Raw genomic sequence first — 25,740 nt, 5'->3', positions numbered from 1 at the left:
GTGCTCTTCTAATACTATATGTATTCTAAAACATTACTCCCACTATCACAAAAAACAATGTAGGCTACTTGCACATTTTAAAGGAGAAGGGAAGAAGAAGGAAAAACTTACTTTGACCGTCAAACTTGCGGATGATAGTGTCCAGGTAGGTGTTCTGGAGAGCGACATGACCTCGTCTAACAGGCATTTTGTCGCCGAGACGAACTCCTTGCCAACTACGACAACACGTTCAGTTCCTCCTTTTGGTTTTACATATAACCCACCATGAATACGTAACTGAAATGATGTTGCATTTTGCAAAGATAATTAGAGCGAATATAGAACGAGTGGCTAATTAAAGCAGCATTTGTTGACAGGGATGCGCCACAGCGACATGTCACATCTACCGAAATGATTCGTTGCCAGGGCGATCTCAGAGCTGCGCTTACGGGCAGGGAAGGAGAAAAACTGATGTCGCGTTGCTAAAGCGGGTCAGAAGTCGAACAGCCACTGCATCTCTGCGTAACAACTCCAAATTAAGTTAAACTAAAATAAAAAAATTAACAAGTTTTACACGTGTAAAGAAACGTGCGCAAGTATACTACGTATGTATGGCACATTACTTCCACAATGCGGACGACGACGTCCTACAAAAAGATATCTAACTAATTAGTTACATCAAAGGACTATAAAAGTAATTGCTAGTAGGCCTATATCACCGACCAGATACATGATAGATTAAGATACGAGTGTTAAAATATCGCCTCGTGGTGTTCGCCGTCGACTTCTTTCTAGAGCCGCTTGAGAATGACAGGTTTTGTAGCGCATGAAAGAGCCGAGACGTCACTAGACGCGGCTGCCACTTTTGATAGAGAGCAGAGTCACGCTCATCGCCTTCACTTCACAACACCCAAATCTCAAAATAGACTCACTCTCTCTCTTTCTCCAACACCCCCCTCCCCCATTCTCTTTTTTTTTCTTATGCATGACCATGTTTATTAAAACATTGTTAGCCTAATCATTATTGTTTTTTTTTGCTGGTTTGTTTTCTTAACAAAAGTTGTGGGTATGGTTATCTCATCCTCCGCTCAATGCTTACGCGTGTAGACATAGCATAAACTAGGATAAAACATTCAGTTTTTTCTCTTTGTGGCAAAACAACGTTCTCCTAATCGCGTTTTGAGTTTATGTTAGGCTACCTACTGTGAAGTTTGTGAGGCTTCCAGTGAGCTTAGTGTCAGTTGACGAGAAACAGATAAGAGTCTGATAAGAAAATGAAATCTAAAATTCTGTTCTACTCTCGATAGAGGCGATAACAAGTGGTGGTTAAATAAAAACAAATGAACATGGTTAACAACACCGTCACCGAATAGATTGTTTGACAAATAAAGATATGATGCTATTTTCTCACTAAAAACTTGCGTAATACATTCTATCACAGCTGTTCGATTAAGCATAATAACAGAGAGAGGAGGGCCAGACAAAAAAAAAAGAGAAAAAATGTCAGAATTACTGAAAGTAACTGTGTTTTTTGCTTGGCCAGAACAACCAATAAATGGGAGCATACTTTACAGTTATGTCAGTTTAACACAACCCACCAAACTGCCATTTGACACACACACAAATTAACGCACATACACTGAGATATAAACACTCCTGACAGAAACGGAGCTGGTTGTGGCAACATTAAGGTAGCAGCTGTAGGTAAGTGAGATGTCAGAGGAAGATAGAGAGCGAATAGATGATGGGGATTACGAGTATGTGGTGCAGGTGGAGAGTGATGGTGTGTGTTAACTGGTGCATCTGTTTTGCGCTAGCAGATATTGCACAGGCTTTCTTTAGTTGCTGTGTGTATGTGAGGGTTGTGCTGCTTTGTTCACATCTGTGCCTGCTATACTGTGTGTGTCTGTGTGTGTGTGTGTGTGTGTGTGTGTGTGTTTGTGTGAGGTCAAAGGGTGTGTGAGAGGAGTCTTTGCCAAGCAGGAATGGCCGTCCTGTGTTTTGTCTTCACAGTCTCGATGAAGTGAAATGCTAAATTTAGCTACCAGGACCACATGTTCGCTCTTACCCCTTGGGGACAGGTCCAAGTTCGACATGCTTGTGTGTGTGTGTGTGTGTGTGTGTGTGTGTGTGTGTGTGTGTGTGTGTGTGCAAATGTACATGCTGCCATGTGTGCTGCAAGGTACAAAGTGAACATACAAATATTTTGTATAGTTGATGTTGATGGGGAACCCCATATCCATGCCAGCCCTAATTTGTGTGTGTGTGTGTGTGTGTGTGTGTGTGTGTGTGTGTGTGTGTGTGTGTGTGTGTGTGTGTGTGTGTGTGTGTGTGTTTGTGTGTGTTTGTGTGTGTGTGTGTGTTTGTGTGTGTGTGTGCGTGCGCGCGCGCATGTGTGTGTGTGTAGGTGAGTGTGTGTACTGACAATAGCTGGCGGATGAATTTGATTGTCCACTGAGAATGCATGATCCTACCAAGCTTTGAGATTTAAAAAAACAAAAAGGACTAAATAAACAAAACTGAAGAAAAAAAAACCTGAGAGGAATAAAACTGTGCAGCTTTCTGTGTGTGTCAAGACTGACGGGGACGCTGGAGAAGGCCATCATTTGGTGGGGAAAGAGCTAAAGCCTCATTGCGCTGAATGGTGCGTCAGGTGCCAGTTATTTGTTTTGTGCACACACACACACACACACACACACACACACACACTCACACACACACACACACACACACACACACACACACACACTCACACACACACACACACACACACACACACACACACACACACACACACACACACACACACACACACACACACACAAACTTGTTATCACGCCTATCTCCACCATCAGTTCCAGTAAGACAGTGGCAGGGCTTGAGGTTGGCTCCCAAGTGCTTCCAGTAGCTGCAGAGGGGCAGGCAGTGAGGGCCGCTCCCAGCTGAAGTGGTTTATCTGTCCCGCATTCTTCCATCCTGTCTGGAGCACTGGGCCCCAACCAGCTCAGAGCTGGGACTGGCAAGCAGAGCAGATAAGAGTCTTACATACACCATTCAGACACACACACACACACACACACACACACACAAATACACACACACACACACACACACACACACACACACACACACACACACATACATACATATGACACCACTAAAATCAGCACAGACAATTGATTAATATGAAAATGTCATTCCTTAAACCTCCAGGATTTGAATACTCTTCCTTTGAATGGTGGATTGTCACTCCTATGCTTGCATCCCAGAATAGATGTGTGTGAGAGAATGAGAGAGAGTGTGTAGGCTAGAGTGCCTTTGAGTTGAAAACTTGAACACTGTACAGTAAACACGTGTGTGTGTGTGTGTGTGTGTGTGTGTGTGTGTGTGTGTGTGTGTGTGTGTGTGTGTGTGTGTGTGTGTGTGTGTGTGTTTGTGTGTGTGTGTGTACTTGAGTGTGTTTGTGTTGGGGCCCCAGGAGAGGCCACTGTGAGCTAAATGTTTTCTACCTGTTGTGATTTGTGTGCACGTTTTCCTTGATTGTACCCTCAAAGTAGTAGAGTGTGGTCTCGAAAAGTGTAACGTGCGCACTAGATGATTTAAATTGAGCTCTTGAATGTCGTGCTCACGTTTTGTAATTTTGCCACATTTTAATTCAAAATACACTCAATAGCATACCTATGGCATGTTATTTAGGAAATGATTACATATATAATGACTGAAAACTCTGAACATATGGAATGAAAGTCTGAATATATAAAACTAGAGAATATTGAATGAGTCTGAATATTAAATGGATTTTGAGGATATAAAATGAAAGTCTGAATATATTGAATAAAAGTGGACAATATATTGAATAAAATCTGTGTTTTCGATGTACATTGTGTCAATATGACTGACTCTGCAAAGAAATATTGGGCGCCCTGAGCGGAATTGCTTTGAAGGCATGTGCCCTAAAGGCATGTTTCATTCTCCATGAATGGTTGCCTGGTGAGTAGGAGCTGTGAGGTAATATAACTATATTATTTTGACCCGTACATGCATTCGCCAGCGTTTATGGCGTCAGTACCATAGACATATATACATATGTGTGCATATATGTCTATGGTCATTACCTTAATGACGTCATATTTCATTTAATATTCGTTCCATATATTCAGACTTTCATTCCATATTCTCAACTTTCATTCAATTTATCCAGGCTCTCACTCAATGTTCATTCAGTATATTCAGACTTTTATTCCATATATTCATATTTATCAATCATTATGTAAATAATGATTTTCAAAACGGCATGCCATACATACCTTAAATCGATATTTTAGTGAACGCTGGTTACTGGCCACCTCGACTTCGCCCCCCGGTGATGAACTGAGACTGCACTTGTTGAAGAGAAGTAAACTTTTAAGGTTTATTTATTGAAATTGGCTGTTGGTGGTACTGCAGGCTACTGGGTTCGTGCTGAATCTGAATGCATTTTTAGGTTTTGAGAATAAACCTAAGAAAATCTTGTTTGCGTCCTTGTTACAGTTTTTCTCAGTCGCTTTGGTACATCTCTCAGATCAGAATAAAAATGATCAAAACTGTGTTGTTCAACCTCCACATCATCTAGTCCCTTTTGCACTAGGCAATTTCTCACTCTTTTGAACATTATGCAAATGCTTTTGCACATTCATGCAACCGGGTATGTATAATCATCTGCTGTTTAGTCTTATTCCCCCCGAAACTTCAAGGTATCTCGTCAGGGTGTGAGTCATGACATGCGAATGGAATGGGTTATCATTATGTGTCAAACGTATCAGTTTCAGTGAAGTGCTATTTTTGGAATGTTTGTTAAATTACTGGTCAATCAAACCTTGAAACTAAACTAAGCATTTTGAGTGAGTCACAGGCTTTTGCAGGTAATTGTGTGTGCTGTTTGTGTGTAGGAGGAAGGAAGACTTCAGAAATGTCCAGAAATGAGGAAAACTGTATCTCTCCTCTGATATATAAGTCTTACAAGATTCACACCAGGGAAGACTGTTTGCCCTCAACATTCTTCTCATAATTCTTAAGCTTATAACAATACCATGAGTTGCTAGAGCTGCCTATATGGGGTTGTAGGTCATCCCCAAACCAAAGTACACCAAACCAAGGTACATTCTAATAAGATCCATGTTTTGTAGCCAACAAAGTGCACAGATTGATAAGAAAAGGGTAGTGACATCAATGAATGAATCGATGAATGAATGAATGAATGGATGCCTGAATAAATAATGAATAAATAAGTATGTCAAAATACAGGCCATTTCTTGACAAATACATGAAAGCACTGACATCCAGGACATGAGAAATATTCTACATTAGGGACTTTGCTTAAAATCGTAATGCTTCTATAGAGACAAGACATAGGCCTATATATTGTGATCTGTCTGCACACGTTTAATAAATTGTGGACCCGTTGAAGTAGATCGAGTTCACAATGTACCATGCAATTTTCTTGAACATGGCCAGGAAGTATGAAAAAAAAGTTGGGTCTCCGTGCTGGTCAGTAGGATGACCAGATGCAAACAGCCTAAATGTGGGATGAGAGATGCTGAGAGGTAACCTATAACTTTGATATAATGTCTGTCGAACTGAATAAGAAACGTTTTTGTTCTGCCTTTGGGCTCGTAAACATCTGTGTATGTTTGGTTTTTATGAGGCAGCAGAGGAGTTTAGTGGCCCCGCATCTGAACAGTTTGATTTGTGACGACCTGTAGAAAAGCTTGGCAATGTTGCATTTGTGTGAGCCTTGTTGCTGCTTTTGACATAGTGCTGTTAAACAGAGTAGACAATATTCCATAACGGCATAAGCAGCTCATACACCGGCTGGGTAAAGAAACTCATCCATGTGTTCTTATTTCTGACAATTAAAATCCGATTGACCAATGAAAATACGGGACTTTATCTCAATATGCCGGATGCGGGACAAAGGGCTCAAAATGCTGTGCAGTGCGATGCAACATGGGACAGCTGGTCACCCTACTGGTCAGCAGGATAATACAAACTGACAGTGGGGCTGATTACCCAAAAACCCACTGCATTCCTGGGGCATGCCAGTGTGTCCGTGCGGCGCTGTTGGGTCGTCCTGGGGTTAAATGTACGAGGAGAGCTCTGATTGTGATTGTGGATGGGAGGGAGGGTGGGGGGTGGGGTGGTCCTAAAGGCGCTTTCGCTCTCCGCTATCTCCCCCCTCAGGAGCTAAAGATCCAGAGCTCAGAGCCAACCCTGAGAGCCTGTCCTTGGGAAGGGGGCCAAGGTGTTTGATCCACTAGAGTATCGCCGCATCCCACTGCCCAGACCCTTAGCTGCATCACTCACTGGTTTAGAATGTCCCACTGGTCAGATAGGAGGCCCGTCTGCCCGTGCCCCTTACACCACACAGTCCTCAGGACTGAGCCAGGTTAACTGCACAAACACCCTCTTCACCTGCCCGTGCCCCTTACACCACACAGTCCTCAGGACTGAGCCCCTTACACCACACAGTCCTCAGGACTGAGCCAGGTTAACTGCACAAACACCCTCTTCACCTGCCTGTGCCCCTTACACCACACAGTCCTCAGGACTGAGCCAGGTTAACTGCACAAACACCCTCTTCACCTGCCCGTGCCCCTTACACCACACAGTCCTCAGGACTGAGCCCCTTACACCACACAGTCCTCAGGACTGAGCCAGGTTAACTGCACAAACACCCTCTTTGTGTAATGCCTGATTAGATCAGCAGAACTATATGCCCAGCGCTTGTAGAAGTAAACAATGTGCTCGATGTATTGCTGCAACTGTAAGGGCATCCTGTGAGGACAACTGAGAGGAATCCTACACTGAGCACAATCCAGGCAACTCCAGGTGCTGCTCGTCATTCTCTTCCCTTGGGGAGTGAAGGTGTTGATAGATATGGATGTCATCCACACCTTCTCCATCCCCCTCCCCTCTCACAAGAAGAGATATACCTCGCTCTTAGATTGTGATAATAAGTCCAGCCAGCAGGGGGTGAGTCATGCTGGGATCCTCCTCTTACTGCCATGTGTCTGCCAGTCACTCGCTTTATCAGGCAGATCGCACAAGACGCTCAGTTCTCTGCTACAAGGCACCAATGCATGTTGAAGAATATGGTGGTGTCATGCTAGGTTTGTATCTCTTTACTAGTTGGTTCCCGATAGTCTGGACCGTCCCTCGAGTCTGTGTGTGTGTGTGTGTGTGTGTGTTACATAGTCCTGGGGTTCTGCTTGCTTCTTGCGTTGGTCTGTGCGTTTCTTGCTATAGGTGGAGACTGGGCGTGGTCATGCAATTACTGGAACTGGCCTACCCGGACAAAAGCCACGCAGTTCCCAAGATGGACGCTCGCTCTCGCCTCGCAAAAGAACAGACGCTGGCACACAATCATTACTATAATCGATATACCGTTCCCTTGAACTCTCCTTTCCAGTGGTGGAATGTAACAAAGTATTTTTACTTCGTTACTTTACTTAACTAAATTTTTACGTATCTGTACTTTACTTAAGTAAAAATAATAGTGCATACTTTTTACTTTTACTCCATTACATTTTTTAGCTATTATCTATACTTTTACTCTGCTACATTTCTACAATATGTGTTGTTACTCGTTACATTTTATGAACACAATTTCGCCAAAATGTTGCCTACACAAAACTATGGATTGCGTTGCTGTTTTGGAAGTTTAAACCAATCAGGTGGCTCTATCAACTCCAACGATATCAGAGTGCGCGTTTGGCAGCAGCACTAGCGGTAGCTTTGCTTGTTATACCTGGACATTCAACAGACAGCTTGACTACTGCCTATTCAACATGGATCCAGAGTCGGCCTGAACTGAGCCCTCTGATATGAGCCACCCTTGGCCCTATTTAAAAGATATGTTCGAGTTCAAAGGCCCCAAGAATGACTCCTGGAGGTTTCAATGCGTTTCCTGTCTCCTTCAAAAAAAGGAGTTGCTAGCCTTCAATAATTCGCCCTCAAATTTAAAGTAGCATATCGAGGTAAGCAGAGTGTAAGCAAGTTAATGTCCCTGACTTTTGAATATTGATATATGTATTTAATTCGTTTACTGACAAGATATTATAATGTTATCTAGCGAAATGCATGTTGACCTACAGCAATAGCATCAAAAAAACATGATTGTATCTTCATTATATATTTGACGTAGTGGTAAGATAAAGCTGGTAGGTTAGCTATGTCAAGCTAGCGTGCCTTGTTCTGTCCAGTTTTACAATTACATTGGTTTTTCAGGTTCCATGTTTCCCTTTTTTACACATTTACAATTAAATAAAAGATTTAAAGATATCACATGGTGTCTTTATTGGTTTGGCTTAATGGTATTAACTTTGCAAATAATCCCTGGTAGATAACTTGTCATCCGCAGAATTGTAAGATATAGTGTGAACAGTATTACAGATGGTAGGCACAATAAGTACACCAACCTTTCCAATTAACAAATGTTTTTGCTTATAATTATTACTAGTAGTGACATCTGTAGAGGCATTTATTACCAGTAGCTATTTCTTTATCAAAATGGCACAGCCTAGACATTGAGAGGCAACCCATTGCGTGAGTACTTTTACTTTTAATACTTAAAGTACATTTAAAAGTAAGTACTTTTTACTTTTACTTAAGTAGGATTGTTGATGTAGTACTTTTACTTTTACTTTTACTTTTACTTTTATCTTCCTGGGTACTTGTACTTTTACTTAAGTACTAAACTTCAGTACTTCCTCCACCACTGCTCCTTTCTGACAAATATTCCTGGTATTGTTTCTTGTGACATGGGTGGTTAGTTTCGGCACTTTATTAGTTGTAGTTAGTTAGGGTAGGTAAGTTAGTTGGACATCGGAAGACTCACTTTTTGTTTTGCCTGTCTCGTGAATTGTACGTCGGGCACGGGAGCCAGGCAAGTTCACACCACCAGCACAGTAAGCGTGAGGTTTTCTTTTTCCTTTTTCCTGTCAGTCTTGTAACCACCTTGTTTTGTCCGGGATTTTGGGGCCTTTTGTAGTAAATTTATACTTTTGTGCACCAAACCCAACACTGTGGCTTCGTTTTTGTGTTATGGTTTCTGGTTTTGGGGATTCGTAACAGTGTGTGTGAAAGAGTGAGTAAAGAAGAAGAGTAGAAATTTAGTAGTGACAGTGATAATAATTCAACAACCTTTTATCTATTTTTTATTTTTTGTTAATTCACCATAAAAATGTCAGTCGCTACAGTCCATGTCTACAGATTTCTGTCAGCAGGTTATTGGTTTACATCTGTGAGTAGAACACTGCATCAACAACAGAGAGGGGAGTAGCACCACACTGCTCCAGGAGGTATGAGAGCAGAGAGTTCATACATCAGCCACACACACACACACACACACACACACACACACACATACGTCACACACACACACGTCACACACGGTTGGCCGGCAGGGACCATGACAACAAGACTATGCGAAACCAAAATAGGGTGGTGTCATGCTTTTTAAAAATCTCTTCACCAGTTGACTCCCAATAGTCTGGACCGTCCCTCGAGTCCATTTAGTTACGGACAGTGTTGTGTACATTATAATCACTAACGCACACACACACAAAATGTCACATAAAATGCCCGTTACTTCATTAAATGCTCATGACAGGCTCAAAATAGATCATAACATAGGTTTATGCTTCAGCAAGTTTACACCAGTCAATACTGATGTCTGTTTCTATAAATGTGGAGTAACGGTTATTGTGTTTCAGCTTACAGAAAAATGACATTTGACAGAATGTGTGTGTGTGTGTGTGTGTGTGTGTGAAAGAGTGAGAAAAAGAGAGCAGCAAAGTACCATGTTAATGGAGAAAGCAATGGAAATGGAGCAGTAGAAATTTACTAGACAAACAACCTTTTATCAGTTTTTTATTTTTGTTAATTCATCATAAAAATGTCAGTCACTACAGTACAGATTTCTGTCAGCAGGTTATTGTTTTACATCTGTGAGTAGAACACTGCATCAACAACAGAGAGGGGAGTAGCACCACACTGCTCCAGGAGGTATGAGAGCAGAGAGCTCATACATCAGCCACACATACACACACACACACACACAATCACACACACACACTCACACACACACGTCACTTACGGTAGGGGAGTAGGGACCATGACAACAAGACTATGCAAAACCAAAACAGTAGAGACAAACACATTTAAGCAAGACTGAAACAGGAAATGTCAAACAGGATATACCGTTTCATGTAACTAAAAACAGAAAGCTTAACAACTATCTATCCACCATAACCCAGACAGTGAGGTGAAAGGTCAACCATGTGTTAATTGTTAGGACATTAATTTGCCCTAGTTTATTCAAAAGTACTGTACCTATACGTAGAGAGGCAATTTCATGTTTGCCTCATACAGTAAAAACACATTAATGTTGCTCAATCAACATCTCACAAAAACAAAATGTTAACATCCACTGCATGACATAATGAACATGGACACCTGCAATCACACATAAAGCATCTATCTGAACACGTTTGATCTTTCTAAAGGAAGGGAGAGGTGTGAGGATGTTTCGTGATGTTGCTTCGTCATCCATGGGAAAGCAGCTCTTCCCTTGAGAAAGCTGTCAGCAAAACTGCACACACACATTCATGTGGACACACACACACACACACACACACACACATTCATGTGGACACACTCAAACACACACACACATTCATGTGGACACACACACACACACATGCACACACACATTCATGTGGACACACATACACACATACATTCATGTGGACACACACACACGCACACACACATTCATGTGGACACATACAAACACACACACACACACGCTCATGTGGACAAACAGCACTCACACACACACATACACACACACACATACACATAAACACAAACACAAACACACACAGACACACTAATGTTGACAAACAAACACACACACACAAACTCATGTGGACAAACAGCACACACACACACACACACACACACATACATACACACATACCAGACACACACACACCCACACGCACACACTCATGTGGACAAACAGTACACACAGACACACATGCACAAGCATGAACATACATTCACACATGCACACAAATGCACACATATGCACGCGTGTACACGTGCACATGCACACCCCCCCCCCCCAAACACACACACACACATACACACAAACACACACACAAACACAAAACATTGAGCTAATCTCAAGAACATTCTCCTTTCTCTGCTTACTTTAATCAGCCAGGCACTTGAGTGATGGAGCAGAGCTATGCAAGTGTGTGTGTGTGTGTGTGTGTGTGTGTGTGTGTCTGTGTGTGTGTGTGTGTTTGTATTTGTCTGTACGTGTGTGTGTGTGTGTGTGTGTGTGTGTGTGTGTGTGTGTGTGTGTGTGTTTGTATTTGTCTGTATGTGTCTATGAACATGATGGAGGGCATCAGGACAAGGGTCGTGTGAATCCCTCAGCAGACACCTCCAGCCCCAGCCCTGTATGACATACTGACACCAGCCGCTGTAAAGCTGCAGATAAAACATCCCACAGCACTTGAAGGAAGACAGAGTGTGTTCTGACAGCAGCAAACAGAGAGTCACACACTGACAGACACAGAGGAGGTGTCCGAAAACAACCCGCAGCCTTAAGATGCCACACAAATAGTGTTGAGTTAATAGATAGATACATAGATAGATAGATAGATAGATAGATAGATAGATAGATAGATGGATAGATGAACAGAGATGAAGTAATGACTTAATTACATGACGGGTGATACCACTAGAATGCTCCCTTTGGCAACACTGGAATGTAAGGGGAGTATATGTCCATCAATGGCCCTGACAAAAAAGCTCACTTTATCTAATCGCTTCCTAAGATCCATCTCCTTCTACTTTTCTACATCTACAGTACAGCACCTGTAGTTTCTCTTTCTCTCTCCCTACACCCCAACTATGCAGAACACGTAGAACCACAAGAACAAGAACCACAGACCCTCAAACATTATCCCTGCTATAGAACCGAACGTAAACTACTTGTCTCTCTCTGCTCTCTGACTAAGAACACTTACTACATCTTCAAGACTGGCCCTCTGCTATGAGTTTAACACAAATACTACAACTCCCAGCATTCAGTCTGGCTATGAGCGAGACCGAAAAGGCCTCCAAATATGGAGTTTTTTGTGATCTTCTTTATGACTTAATGAGTGCTGTGCTACTAAAGTTATCTCAGCTGTATCACAGTATATTTGGTAGAAGTGCTATGGAAGTAAAGCACGCCATGTTTAATTTTAAGGCTACGGTTAATGTTAGCTGAATTTGTATGATGGTAGATGGGGTATAGACAGGCTTGGTGGGTTCAGTCTGATTTTAGTTCAGTGAGACAGACAGAGATAGATAGAGAGATAGAGAGAGAGAGATAGAGAAAGAGAGAGAGAGAGAGATAGAGAGATAGAGAGAGAGAGAGAGTAAAGAGGCCACAGAGCTGTCTGCTGTGAACAACAGGTCGCTGTGCCCTTTAGGTCCTTGTGTTCTTTGTGTGCTGGCAGTCGCTTAGGGCAGCTCCTTCCTCTCCGTGGTTGACTCCTTTATGATCTGAGAGACAAAGAAGGCAGAGTGTCAGTGTCAGCAACACACTGGCACATTCAACACCAGAGACACACACAAGAGGCCTGAAAGCAGCAGCTATGCCGAGATGTGTTTACATCCACAGAACTTTCCCCAATTCCGATGTAGTACATAGCGTTTAGATATGATAAATATTACTGTATAAACAAAAGTTAGATTTAATGTCTTTTGCTTTCTTGAGAACATAATTCCTCTGAATATAGACCCAACCTTAACCCTAGGGCAACAGGGCTAGATAAATGTTGTGACAGTGTAGATGAAAACGTATTTGTGTATGAGATCTTTTTTTTCTACACCAGATGCAAGCTAACACATTAAGTATGTCTCCTTCTGGTGGTCATTTTAGGAATTACAAAGAGAAAGCTTCTGCAAATACTGTAGTTAACTACTGATTTTTTTCACCCAGGATCAATTCACCAGCAGAATCACCAGCAGAGAGTGGATGTTTCTTTGACAGATGGTGTCCTCTCTAGGAGCTCACCTCCCCATCGCGAGTCTCCACGGTCCGCACCACAATGCTCCTCTTCACATGAGATTCAGGGGAGAACTTCGTGTCCATAGAAGTTTCTGCAGGAGAGAAAGAGAGAGAGAGACAGGAAGACAGAATGAATGTATACAATGTTCGTTGAAGATATTTCTGCATCTATAGCCACTTACAACAAAATGTGCACACACAGTAATAGAGGGACATATCTATATATTATATGTATATACTTACTGCTATGTTAAAAACGTACCTCTGAATTGGAGATTGGCAAAGCTCTGCACAGGAACGGTGATTCTGCAACCAACAGTCATGGATCAGAAGATATGACAAGAACCAAAGAGTGGAAAAATCCCATCTTCTATCCGTCTCTAGTTGGCTTTTCCCCCCATTACTTATTTTCTTCTCTTCCCTTTCCTACTTCTCTCTCTCAACTTAACCTGCATCTCACTCATCTCTCCTCTCTTCTTCTTTTCTCTTGTTTCTGCTTTTTATCACTTGTCCCCTCTCCTTTCCACTACTTTCCTCTCCTTTCCTCTCCTCTCTTCTCCTTTCTTCTTCTCTCCTCACCTCTCCTGTCCTCTCCTGTCCTCTACACTCATCCTTTCTCCCTTTCTCCTTTTCTCTCCTCTCCTCTCCTCACCCCTACACTTCTCTACTCACCCACCTCTCCTCTCCTCTCTTTTCTTTTCCTCTCCTCTCCTCTCCTTTTGTTATGTATGTGTGCGTTTCCTCTCACCTGCTCTCTTCCCCCTCCAGTAGCTTCCTGTAGGTGGCGATCTCGATGTCCAGGGCCAGTTTGACATTGAGGAGGTCCTGGTACTCCTGCAGGTGCCTCGCCATGTCCTCCTTCAGGGAGTGGATCTCATCCTCCAGGCGGGCGACGCTGTCCTGGTATCCAGCCGTCTCCATGGCAAAGCGATCCTCCATGTCACGCAGCTGCCGCTCAAGAGAGTCATTCTTATTTGAGAGACAGCGAAAGAGAGAGAGAGAGAGAGAGAGAGAGAGAATACGTGACATAATTCAGCACCAGCCACACCATTTGCAAAAGCAGGTAGAAGGCAATATGAAGAAAGGAAAAGAGAGATTGCTTTGGCCATCCAAATGCCCTCTTTGTCATACCTATAAAGCACTTTGAATTGGAAAGAGAGAGAGAGAGAGAGAGAGAGAGAGAGAGAGAGAGACATTCAGCTCCACAGATCTCCCATACTTTTCCCTTGAGAGCTTTCCTGTCCATTCATGTTTTATTGGGGATGATGATCATCATACTCACAGTACCACGAAGAGCTTCCAGGTCACAGGTCAGCACCTGCACTTGCCGGCGGAACTCATTGGCCTCTTGTTTGGCCTGTCTTAGAGCTTCTGTATTGCGACCGGCTGCATCAGTCAGGTCAGAAAACTGCCAAAGAAAGACAGAAAAGTTTCCATTTCAAATGTCCATGTTTTAGCTTATTCATGATAACAGCAAATGCATAAATGTGTTACATATAAAGGAATCAGGTAAAAGACTGAGCTTTCCTTGTGGTAGCCAGACACATGTGTGCATACGTGAAGGTTGAAGTTACATTTGAAAGTGTGGGCTCCGTGTGTGTGAGTGTGTGTGTGTTGCTTTTGGGTGTGTGTGTGTGTGTGTGAGTGTGTGTGTGTGTGTTGCTTGTGGGTGTGTATGTGCGTGTGTGTTGCTTGTGGGTGTGTATGTGTGTGTGTGTGTATATGTGTGTGTGTGTGTGTGTGTGTGTTGCTTGTGGTTGTGTATGTGCGTGTGTGTTGCTTGTGTGTGTGTGTGTGTGTGTGTGTGTGTATGTGTGTGTGTGTGTGTGTGTGTGTTGCTTGTGGGTGTGTAGAAACTGAAAACTCTATTGTATTTCCTCAGTTTCCAGTGTCAGTGTCCTCACCTTGGATCGGTACCAGTCCTCGGTCTCCTGCATGTTGGAGGAGGCCATGGACTCGTACTGGACTCTGATGTCCCTCAGCGCAGCGGTCAGGTCGGGTTTGGACACGTCCATCTCCACATGGATCTGCTGGGCCTGCACCTGCTCTTGCAGCTCACGCAGCTCCTGCAGGGAGAAGGAGAGGAGAGAGGAGAGAGAGGAGAAGAGAAGAGAAGAGAAGAGAAGAGAAGAGAAGAGAGGAGAACAGAAGAGAGAGGAGAGAAGAAAAGAGAAGAGAGAAGAGAGGAGAGAAGAGAAGAGAAGAGAAGAGAAGAGAGAAGAGAGAAGAGAGGAGAAGAGAAGAGAGGAGAAGAGAAGAGAAGAGAAGAGAAGAAAGAGGAGAGGAGAAGAGAAGAGAGGAGAGAGGAGGAGAAGAGAAGAGAAGAGAGGAGAAGAGAGGAGAAGAGAAGAGAGGAGAGGAGAAGAGAGGAGAAGAGAAGAGAGAAGAGAGGAGAGAGAAGAGAAGAGAAGAAAGAGGAGAGGAGAAGAGAAGAGAGGACAAGAAGAGAAGATAAGAGAGGAGAAGAGAGGAGAAGAGAAGAGAGGAGAAGAGAGAGGAGAAGAGAAGAGAAGAGAGGAGAAGAGAGGAGAAGAGAAGAGAAGAGAGGAGAGGAGAAGAGAAGAGATGAGATGAGAAGAGAGGGGATGAGAAGAAAATTGACAGTTACAGTAAATCATTGTCGTACGCTCTCACAAAGTCACATCATTATAACACAGCAAAACCTCTTCACCACAACAAGGCTTATATCCTCCAATTGAATGTAAAAAAGATGGGGGGGGGGGAGAGTGATGAAGAGGAGGTGGGAAGAGGAGGCCAGAGAAAAAGGAATGATGGACATGGAAGGTGGTGAGAAAGAAGATGGAAAGAGAATCGACCATAGAGTGAGGAGAGGGATGAGGACAAGAGAGCAGATTAAAAAGGACAAGGTCACCATGGAGAAGGATTCAGTGACTGCTTATGGGCATAGACTGGCATTGGTGAGGGCAACACACACCTCCTCATGGATCTTCTTCAGGAACATGATCTCGTCCTGCAGGGCATCAATCTTCCTCTCCAGCTGCACCCTGCTCATCGCCGCCTCATCAACATCCTACAGTGAGAGAGAGAGAGGAAAGAAGCAGAACGACAAGAAAAGATACAGGAGGAGAGAGAGAGAGAGAGAGAGAGAGAGAGAGAGAGAGAGAAGGGGTCAGTGTTGCTGAATGAAGGTTTGTGTTAGTGTGTACTATGTTTGTGTTAGTGTGTACTATGTTTGTGTTAGTGTGTACTTGGTTTGTGTTAGTGTGTACTATGTTTGTGTTAGTGTGTACTAGGTTTGTGTTAGTGTGTACTAGGTTTGTGTTAGTGTGTACTAGGTTTTGTTTTAACAGTATGGACCTTTGTCTTCAAATGTCCACATTAAAGTGGTGGATGACCTATTTGAGGTGTGTTAGTAGATGTCTGTACTCATGTGCTTTAGACAAGCATGCATGTCTATGTGAGAAAGTGTGTCTGTATCTTCGCCAAATCACTCACCAAGCTCATGATCCATCACCGGACCATCAAGTGTGTATGTGTCTAGGGTGTGTGTGTGTGTGTGTGTGTGTGTGTGTGTGTGTGTGTGTGTGTGTGTGTGTGTGTGTGTGTGTGTGTGTGTGTGTGTGTGTATGTACTGTATGTATGTATGTATGTATGTATTGTTACATACACATATATATGCAAGTACATGCATTTATATTTTGTTTATTACTTTGTTGAATTAATAATTGGCACCTGCTGCATCCTTACATGTGCAGCTGACGCTCCCTCAGTAGGGGTGGGGGTGGGGGTGGGGCTGTCCCTTTAACTGCTATGAGGGGGGAACTGGCGATGGCATGGACACTGTGTGAGGTATCAGAAGAGTAGCTGCTGCAGAAGTTGTTCTTTTGTCTGAACGGATAAGTACGGTTTTGGGAATAATCCGTAAGGGAGGGTTTTCTCAGGCCTGATAGAGGGAGGTGGGTTAGCTTGGCTCCACGACCACGCCAAGTGGGTTGTTGTTTTAAGCCAGTTAATCACCTGGAGCCAAACTGGGAAGTGAGCATAGTGATATAGAGATTGCATTTTTCCACAAACCACACAGGGATATCGGGAGCCGGAAGCACCAGCCAGTTTATATGGAAAAAGATTTAAAAAACAAAAAGGACTGAATAAACAAAACTGAAGAAAAAAAACCCCGAGAGGAATAAAACTGTGCAGCTTTCTGTGTGTGTCAAGACTGACGGGGACACTGGAGAAGGCCATCATTTGGTGGGGAAAGAGGTAAAGCCTCATTGCGCTGAATGGTGCGTCAGGTGCCAGTTATTTGTTTTGTGCACACACACACACACACACACACACACACACACACACACACACACACACACACACACACATACACCTTAGATACTGTCCTACTTTCTGTAATCTGAGTATATCTTCTGCTTAATGAGTTGGGATCACAGTACCAGTGTGCCTGTGAGATGCTCACCTGTCTGAAAGTGTTGAGGTTGTTGTCAGCCTCCTGCCGCAGAGCACACTCATCATGCAGCCTGTGGGGAACAGAAGGGACCGAGGGTCATCCATCATCCCCTTCAACCGCTGCCATCAATATGAAATCAATGATCAATGACACAAAATGACAAGTCCCCTTTGAAGTGCAGCAGCCCAGTTGGATGTGTGTTTGCTCATGTTTGGATGTGTGTTTGGAAGCATGTTTGGATGTGTGTTTGCTCGTGTTTGGATGTGTGTTTGGAAGCATGTTTGGATGTGTGTTTGCTCGTGTTTGGAAGCATGTTTGGATGTGTGTTTGCTCCGGTTTGGATGTGTGTTTGCTCCGGTTTGGATGTGGGCTTGGATGTGTGTTTACTTGTGTTTGGATGTGTGTTTGCTCGTGTTTGGATGTGTGTTTGTTCATGTCTGGATGTGTGTTTGCTCATGTCTGGATGTGTGTTTTTTCATGTTTAGATGTGTGTTTGGATGTGTGTTTGCTCCTGTTTGGATGTGTGTTTGGATGTGTGTTTGCTTGTGTTTGGATGTGTGTTTGGATGTGTGTTTGCTCCTGTTTGGATGTGGGTTTGGATGTGTGTTTGCTTGTGTTTGGATGTGTGTTTGCTCCTGTTTGGATGTGGGTTTGGATGTGTGTTTGCTTGTGTTTGAATGTGTGTTTGGATGTGTGTTTGCTCATGTTTGGATGTGTGTTTGGATGTGTGTTTGCACCTGTTTGGATGTGTGTTTGGATGTGTGTTTGCTCATGTTTGTATGTGTGTTTGGATGTGTGTTTGCTCATGTTTGAATGTGTGTTTGGATGTGTGTTTGCTCATGTTTGGATGTGTGTTTGTTCATGTTTGGATGTGTGTTTGGATGTGTGTTGCTCATGTTTGGATGTGTGTTGCTCATGTCTGGATGTGTGTTGCTCATGTTTGGATGTGTGTTTGCTCGTGTCTGGATGTGTGTTTGCTCATGTTTGGATGTGTGTTTGGATGTGTGTTGCTCATGTTTGGATGTGTGTTGCTCATGTCTGGATGTGTGTTTGGATGTGTGTTGCTCATGTTTGGATGTGTGTTGCTCATGTTTGGATGTGTGTTGCTCATGTCTGGATGTGTGTTTGGATGTGTGTTGCTCATGTTTGGATGTGTGTTTGCTCGTGTCTGGATGTGTGTTGCTCATGTTCGGATGTGTGTTTGTTCATGTTTGGATGTGTGTTTGGATGTGTGTTGCTCGTGTCTGGATGTGTGTTTGCTTGTGTGTTTGGATGTGTGTTTGCTCATGTTTGGATGTGTGTTTGCTCGTGTCTGGATGTGTGTTTGCTCATGTTTGGATGTGTGTTTGTGCATGTTTGGATGGGTGTTTGGATGTGTGTTGCTCGTGTCTGGATGTGTGTTTGCTCATGTTAGGATGTGTGTTTGGATGTGTGTTGCTCGTGTCTGGATGTGTGTTTGCCCGTGTCTGGATGTGTGTTTGCTCATGTTAGGATGTGTGTTTGGATGTGTGTTGCTCGTGTCTGGATGTGTGTTTGCTCGTGTCTGGATGTGTGTTTGCTCATGTTTGGATGTGTGTTTGGATGTGTGTTGCTCGTGTCTGGATGTGTGTTTGCTCGTGTCTGGATGTGTGTTTGCTCATGTTTGGATGTGTGTTTGGATGTGTGTTGCTCGTGTCTGGATGTGTGTTTGCTCGTGTCTGGATGTGTGTTGCTCATGTTTGGATGTGTGTTGTAGCTCCTAGTGAGGGAAGACAGGGTGGCTCAGCAGGGGCGTGACCGAGGCTCAGCAGGGGCGTTTCTGCACCATTAGCCATTCATCATCTCACTGGCACTAGCAGAACTTCCCACGGGGAGGATGGAGGCATACATAAACACATACACACACACACAAACACGCACGCACAAACGCATGCACGCACGCAGGCACAAATGTACACACACACACACACACACACACACACACACGTGCAGAATAAGATATATATATACTATACTACATTACATTTACATTTACATTTAGTCATTTAGCAGACGCTTTTGTCCAAAGCGACGTACAAGGGAGAGAATACATATACTGTCAAAGACAACAAGGTCAACATGTGAGAGCAGTCAGGTGTAGTTAATAGTGCACACTTTATACAGCTGAGTTCACAGACACTTTTACGAGTTCACTTCACAGCCAATATTTCATTTACTCCAGATCTGTCATCACCACACTCAACAGATCCCCCCCCCCCCCCTCCACTCTAACCTTTAACCTATGTCCATTAGGCATAATGCAATGCCAATAAATGACTTCTGCCGTCCCTACCGCACGTCTGTCTCTGTGGAGGGGCTCTATTGTGTGTCTGTCCCCCCTCCGTCCCCCCTCACACTCGTCATTCACAGGCTAAGAAGGAGCGAGGCTCAAGTTTGAAAAGAACCAGGGTGAGAAAAGACTGCCTGAGCCTCAACCCCCTTCATGGAACATGCCGTTCCTTTCACTAAAGAGTGAAAAATTCCAGCACAAATGATTCCCTCTCCCTGATGAGATGCCATCCCACAGATGTGATTAATGTGACAGAGTTGTTGAGTCATTTGATGAGTTTATCTTCAACATTTAACTCACTTCAGACATAACCTATTATTTTCATGTCCACATGATCTTGTAGTTGGTTTTCCCCACAGAGACCGCGTGAGCTGATCATAAAGAGTCCAGTTAAAGAGGCAGATACTTCGAAAACTTGACTTATGCTGCACTTTACAGAGACATCTCCCATGGAATCACTTAATTTCACCTCCCATTCTTGCCTTATTTTCCATTTCTAAGCACAGCTGCCAAGAAGTTGACCACACTCAATGAATTAAACCATATTTCCTCTGAAGTGTAAGATCAAAGTTCCAATGTCATCTCACAACAACATAATGAAGATTTTTCTCTGTCTCCAAGACTCTTCTCTTTCTCTCTCTCTTATACTCTTTTGTCAATATCTTTCTCTATCTCTTAGACTAACACAGACTAGCAGTAAGAATTCAAACCTAGGCTTAAAACCCAGATAAATGAACAGATTCAACGTAACTGACACGAAACCCAAGCCTGCACAGTCCCTCCTCCCCGCCGTCCCCAGTGTTACCTCTGCTTGAGGGTGGCCACGTCGCCAGCCAGGTTGTCCCTCTCTATCTCCAGCCGGGCCTTGCCGGAGCCCAGGCCGTCCACCTGCCTGCGGAGCTCGCGCAGCTCCTCCTGGTAGATGTCCCCCAGGCGGCTGGGCTCCTTCCCCCGCAACTGGTTCAGCTCGGCCACCAGCAGCTTGTTCTGCTGCTCCAGGAAGCGCACCTTCTCGATGTAGCTGGCGAAGCGGTCGTTCAGGCCCATCATTTCCACCTTCTCGTTGGTGCGCGTCTCCCGGTACTGGGCCTTGAGCAGCGAGTCCGTGGAGAAGTCCAGCCGCTCGCCGATGATGGGCGCGCTGCCCAGGGACAGCCGGGAGGCAGTGAGGGTCATTGGGCTGGAGAGGGAGAGGTGGCGCTGGCTGCCGTGCAGCGAGAGCCTGCCGCCGGAGAGACGCGCCCCCATTGAGGAGCTGCTCTGGGGCCCGAAGCGCTTGCGGTACGATGACTGGACTCGTTGGTTCTCCATGCTGAGACAGAGAGAGAGAGGGAGAGAGAGTGGGGCTGGGGAAGGGGAAGTGGCAGGCATTTATAGACATGGAAGGATGGAGAGACAAAGAGGGAAGGAGGGAGAGAGAGAGAGGGAAGGAGGGAGAGAGAGAGAGAGAGCGCGGGGAGGGGTGCACATGAGGGGAGCAATGAGGGGGTGGAAAAATGGGAGCAGAGGAGGAGGGGTGGTGGGCAGTTTTTTTTGGGGGGGGGGGGGGGGGGGGGGGGGGGGGGGGGTATGGGTATGTGTGACACTCAAAAGCTGGGGTCCAGAGATTGTTTGTGCTTGTCCACTCAGCTACAAACAGCCCCCTGACCCCTCCCCTTCTCTGCTGCATAACTTGGATTTGGTGTGACCAACTGAGTCACTCATCAACTGGGATAAACTACACAGAGGAAAAAAAGACAGGTATTTATCTCTTGTTACCCCAAAACTATCAAACAAATAGAGTGAGACCGAAAGACAGACAGACAGTGGGAGAGAAAGAAAAAGAGAGGGATGCAAAGAAGAAAAAGGATATTGTGATAACCAGAGCACATTCTGAACCAAAGGCATGATATGATGGCATGTCATGGCAGAAGAGGAGAGAGAGAGAGAGAGAGAAAGAGAGAGAGAGAGAGACATGAGGTCATGGTGCATCTTCTCCATTTCAGCACTGTCACTCCAGCATTGCTCCTCCCTCTCCCATAGATTCTCATCCTCTCCCTCCCACTCCCACTCCTCCTCCCCTCTCTCCTCTCTGCGGAGACTGTTTTTTCCCTGTCTCAGCAGGAGTTTAATGATGTCACGGAACACTGGCACGATTATGTAATGGGCACAAAGAAGAAGAAAAAAAATATGGGTGCGTGAGTTTAGGTGGCCGTTTTCTTTTGTGCTAATCTGGACCACTGAATCACAGGCAGACAATAATGCCTCTGAACTATGCCAGCTATTGGATTTCTACCCACTCTGACACAATCGCAACCCTCAGTGTGATTATTTAACATTGGTATCAAGTCACATCCACAAGACAAATATCAATAAAAAAGAAAATGTCTATAGAATGCCGAAATAGATTTTTTTGTCCAGACAGACTTGGTCGATATTTTCCAATAAGCACTTTTGCACAGAGCAGGTCTCTGCACCGAATGATCCCAGCAAAGCCACTGGCATTCATGCCAGATATCTGCCCACACTGAAAATATCAAGTCTTCCCTGAAAGATGTTTTACAGCGCCATGCTGAGCACTAAATGTGTGCTGTTAAGCTTGTTTGACAAATCCACACGCACGGCCAGAGAGTCTATTGTCCCCTCAGCACAAAGTCATCCGCCAGGTAGCAGAGAGCCCAACCAGCTGAGAGCCCAACCAGCTGGGAGACCAGCAGCAGCAGACCCCTTTCAAATCAATTGCCTCCCTATCACCATGGATACCTCAGGGGGACACTCACTTCAAAGGATTTATGGCTGAACCTTCGCTGACTTTGGAGAGCTGACAATGGGCTTTGGGTTCTGGCTTTGGGGAGGCAGTTGACTGAAGCCTGAGATGAACCTGAAGGCCTTAGAATCATGCAAGCTCATCGTGGACGCTCCAGGAGCTTATGTTGCATCATACTCAGGGGGAGATGAGAAGAGTGAGACTGCATTTGCCACCACAAATGAGCACTGGGGGTGAGCAAAATTGTAATACAGATCAGGTTTTTAAAAAAGGATTTTAAAAACGTGTTATTATGCAGGGTATGTATCAGTGAACCCAATTTACCTTTGAGAGATGATTGTTGTGTTTCACATTGTTGTGTTTGTTGTGTTTTGACTGGTGGAGTTCAAGGTTCATGGGATGACAACAATTAAATATCATGTTTGAATACAAGTAACTGGTGAGCATCCATATATCAGGATTTAAATTTAAATTTAGATTAGATTTAGTGATTAAAACAAAATGGAAAATACACTACAAGCACAGCAAGAATGAAGAAAGCTAGTATACCTTGCCGATAAGATATGTATCTGGAGAACATGTGTTGACAGAATGTGTGTTGACAGAAAAGTTTAAAATTTAGAAGACTTAAATTGTGGCAAAGATTTTGAATTATCTGTAATATGTCAGGAAGTCTGACCAGATTACAGATTTCATTAGGTTTGGTAATTTGGTAGTATCACAGAATTCTGGATTAAGACAGGTTAAGATTAAACACCTTCCTTATCCAAATGCCCTCTCTAACCTGGCAATCACATTGGCTCACCTCACCTCACCTGACAGGAACCTGCATCGCTGTCACCACATCAATCAGAACTTTCTTTGTCACTACAGTCACTACAGTAGGAAAACTTACATTACCCGTTCCTCCCATTCACCCAAAACAACGAGGGAACTGAGAAGCCCAAGCCAGACAGTAAATAACCCCCACTAAGGTTGTTGTGTGTTTAGTTTGTTTGATGGTAACCGTGGCCTAAAGAAGTCAGTGGGCTTAGAAACGACTGGGAGCACTATTCAGAGTAACTGGAATTGAAATTGGGTGCTTGTTAATGGAGGGTAAAAAGGCTGCGGGTTCACTCTAAGTCCTACCATGGAGGATTAACGAGAGGGTGTCATCATTAAGTCCCGTTGGAGCGTATCGCCCCCCTGGATTGCTGGGGAAGCCACTTTGGTTGCCTCAGATCCCGTCACTGGGGGAATCACACTCAGAGAGGAAGCATTCAGCGAAAGAGAGAAAGAGAGAGGGGGGGGGGGGGGGGGGGGGGGGGGGGGGGGAGGAGATGGAGAGATGAAAGAGAGCAGGAGAGGAGAGTACAAGAAGAAAACAGTGAGAGACAGAGGAGGAGAAAGAAGTGAAAGACTTTGTGGCAGTGAGGAGAGTATGGTCACAGAAAGAAAAGGACAAGCAGAGTGAGTGTGGAATGCAGACAAAAGAGGGGAGAGATGTACAGAACAAACAGACAGTAAAGAATCACCTGATCTCTCCCCGACCCCCCAAACCCCTCTCCCCCCATTTTCTAGTTGTTTTTTAGGAGCCAGGAAGAGGTCGAGTCAAACAGCTGATTCATGTGTTGAGTGCGAGGGGAGAGGGAAAGGAGGGAAGGGGAGAGGGAAAGGAGAGGAGGGGAGAGGGGAGAGGGAAAGGAGAGGAGGGGAGAGGCTGGAGCAGAATCCTAATGTCGCTCCTGAGGATTGATCTACTGCCAGTGTAAAATGGACCCCAGACTGCCAGACTCCCCCTTTCATTCAGGGGAGCTTGTTCTCTCTGCTTTCCTGTCTGTCTTAACTTTGTGCTGAGAGAGAGAGTGTGTGTGTGTGTGTGTGTGTGTGTGTGTGTGTGTGTGTGTGTGTGTGTGTGTGTGTGTGTGTGTGTGTGTGTGTGTGTGTGAGATAAAGCTGGTTATAAAACAGATGGAAAGACAATCTTATTGAAAGAAAAGTACAGGAATACAATTTTACGGGAACAATCCGCTTCCAGACACATCCGCGGTGGTAGGAGAAGAGTGGGAAAAAGACAAATAGTAAAAACAGACATAACATTCAGCCGAGCCAGATGTCAGCACTGGCCAGTAACCTTCTCCAAAACAATGTCTGGCCACAGCTAGGGGCTAAGGGTGCTGGGCTAGCCCTCCCTCCCCTGGGCTCTCTGTGGGGAAAAGTGGGCAATGTAACCCCCCCCCCCCCCTCCCCCTACAAAGCAGAGATCACTGTCAACAAAGGGCCATGGGGAGGCTGCCACCCCAATCCAACACTCCGTCAGCATTACTGATGGGGGGCTCCAGAGGGTCAGACACATACCAGATAACACACACACACACACACACACACACACACACACACGCTCAGACACACACACACACACACACACACACACACACACACACACGCTCAGACACACACACACACACACACACACACACACACATACACGCTCAGACACACACACACACACACACACACACACATACACGCTCAGACACACACACACACACATACACGCTCAGACACACACACACACACACACACACACACACACATACACACACACACACACACACATCCATCCATCCAGCTCGCACATGTATTGCTACACACTGACACAGGTACATTACTTCAGAATATACACAGTCACACTCTCACACACAGTCACACCATACACACTCTCACTCATCTCGACTCATCTCACTTCATCTCGACTGGTCCAGGAAGGAAGGCGAGACAGCACTGCGGGCAAGGCACTGTACATGTGTTTGTGTGTGTGTGTTTATTTGTGTGTGGAGGTGTACAATGTCTGCATGTGTGAGCAGTGCACCACCAGAGAGGGACTGGGGCTTGCGGAAGGGGGGGTTGGATTTTTGGGAACACCTCTGCCACACCATGACACAAAGGCGCAATCGCCCCCATGAATAAAAGACAGGGAGAGGGGGATTACTCCTGTCCCATAGCCGGACAAAGGGCCCTTTGTGGGGGGTGGGATGCATAGGAATGTCGGGGGGTCCCAGCATCAACATGGCCAGGAATTCTGGCTGACAGCACCTGGACAGATGTCAACAGAACACCAAACCATACGCACAACACTGTCACCCCACACATGCCTCATTACACAATTATTTAATATGGAAAACTGTGGGGAC

At 44.7% G+C, this 25,740-nt stretch overlaps 2 protein-coding genes across 6 annotated transcripts in view; both read right to left on the bottom strand.

Annotated features, from left to right (window-relative positions):
• kcnh6a (potassium voltage-gated channel, subfamily H (eag-related), member 6a) overlaps positions 1-1,358 on the bottom strand; it is a 31,757-nt gene extending 30,399 nt beyond the window's left edge. For both annotated transcript variants that reach the window (XM_031571220.2, XM_031571222.2), the window contains exon 1: positions 112-1,358. In XM_031571220.2, the coding sequence (XP_031427080.1) occupies positions 112-187 (76 nt within the window). In that variant the 5' untranslated portion in view covers positions 188-1,358. The remainder of the gene's footprint in view (positions 1-111) is intronic.
• A 9,855-nt stretch (positions 1,359-11,213) lies between these two features.
• Positions 11,214-21,203, bottom strand: gfap (glial fibrillary acidic protein). Of its 4 annotated transcripts, none has more exons than XM_031571215.2 (10): positions 20,627-21,203; positions 17,523-17,583; positions 16,029-16,124; positions 14,998-15,159; positions 14,376-14,501; positions 13,842-14,062; positions 13,356-13,399; positions 13,021-13,185; positions 11,347-12,585; positions 11,214-11,312 (listed from the first exon to the last, which is right to left on the bottom strand). In XM_031571215.2, exons 1-8 carry the CDS (start codon positions 21,190-21,192, stop codon positions 13,088-13,090), a joined length of 1,374 nt encoding a protein of 457 aa, XP_031427075.1. In that variant the 5' UTR covers positions 21,193-21,203; the 3' UTR covers positions 11,214-11,312; positions 11,347-12,585; positions 13,021-13,087. The 4 variants fall into 4 exon arrangements, with proteins under 4 accessions (XP_031427075.1, XP_031427066.1, XP_031427072.1 ...); XM_031571206.1 differs by having other exon boundaries at positions 13,036-13,185; positions 20,627-21,202; XM_031571212.1 differs by having other exon boundaries at positions 13,048-13,185; positions 20,627-21,202.
• Positions 21,204-25,740: the final 4,537 nt, after the last annotated feature.

The sequence above is a fragment of the Clupea harengus genome, chromosome 1 (genome assembly GCF_900700415.2).
Source record: "Clupea harengus chromosome 1, Ch_v2.0.2, whole genome shotgun sequence".
Classification (NCBI taxonomy): Eukaryota; Metazoa; Chordata; class Actinopteri; order Clupeiformes; family Clupeidae; genus Clupea; species Clupea harengus.
The sequence above is the reverse complement of the archived record's forward strand: the minus strand, read 5'-3'. Positions and strand labels throughout refer to the sequence as shown.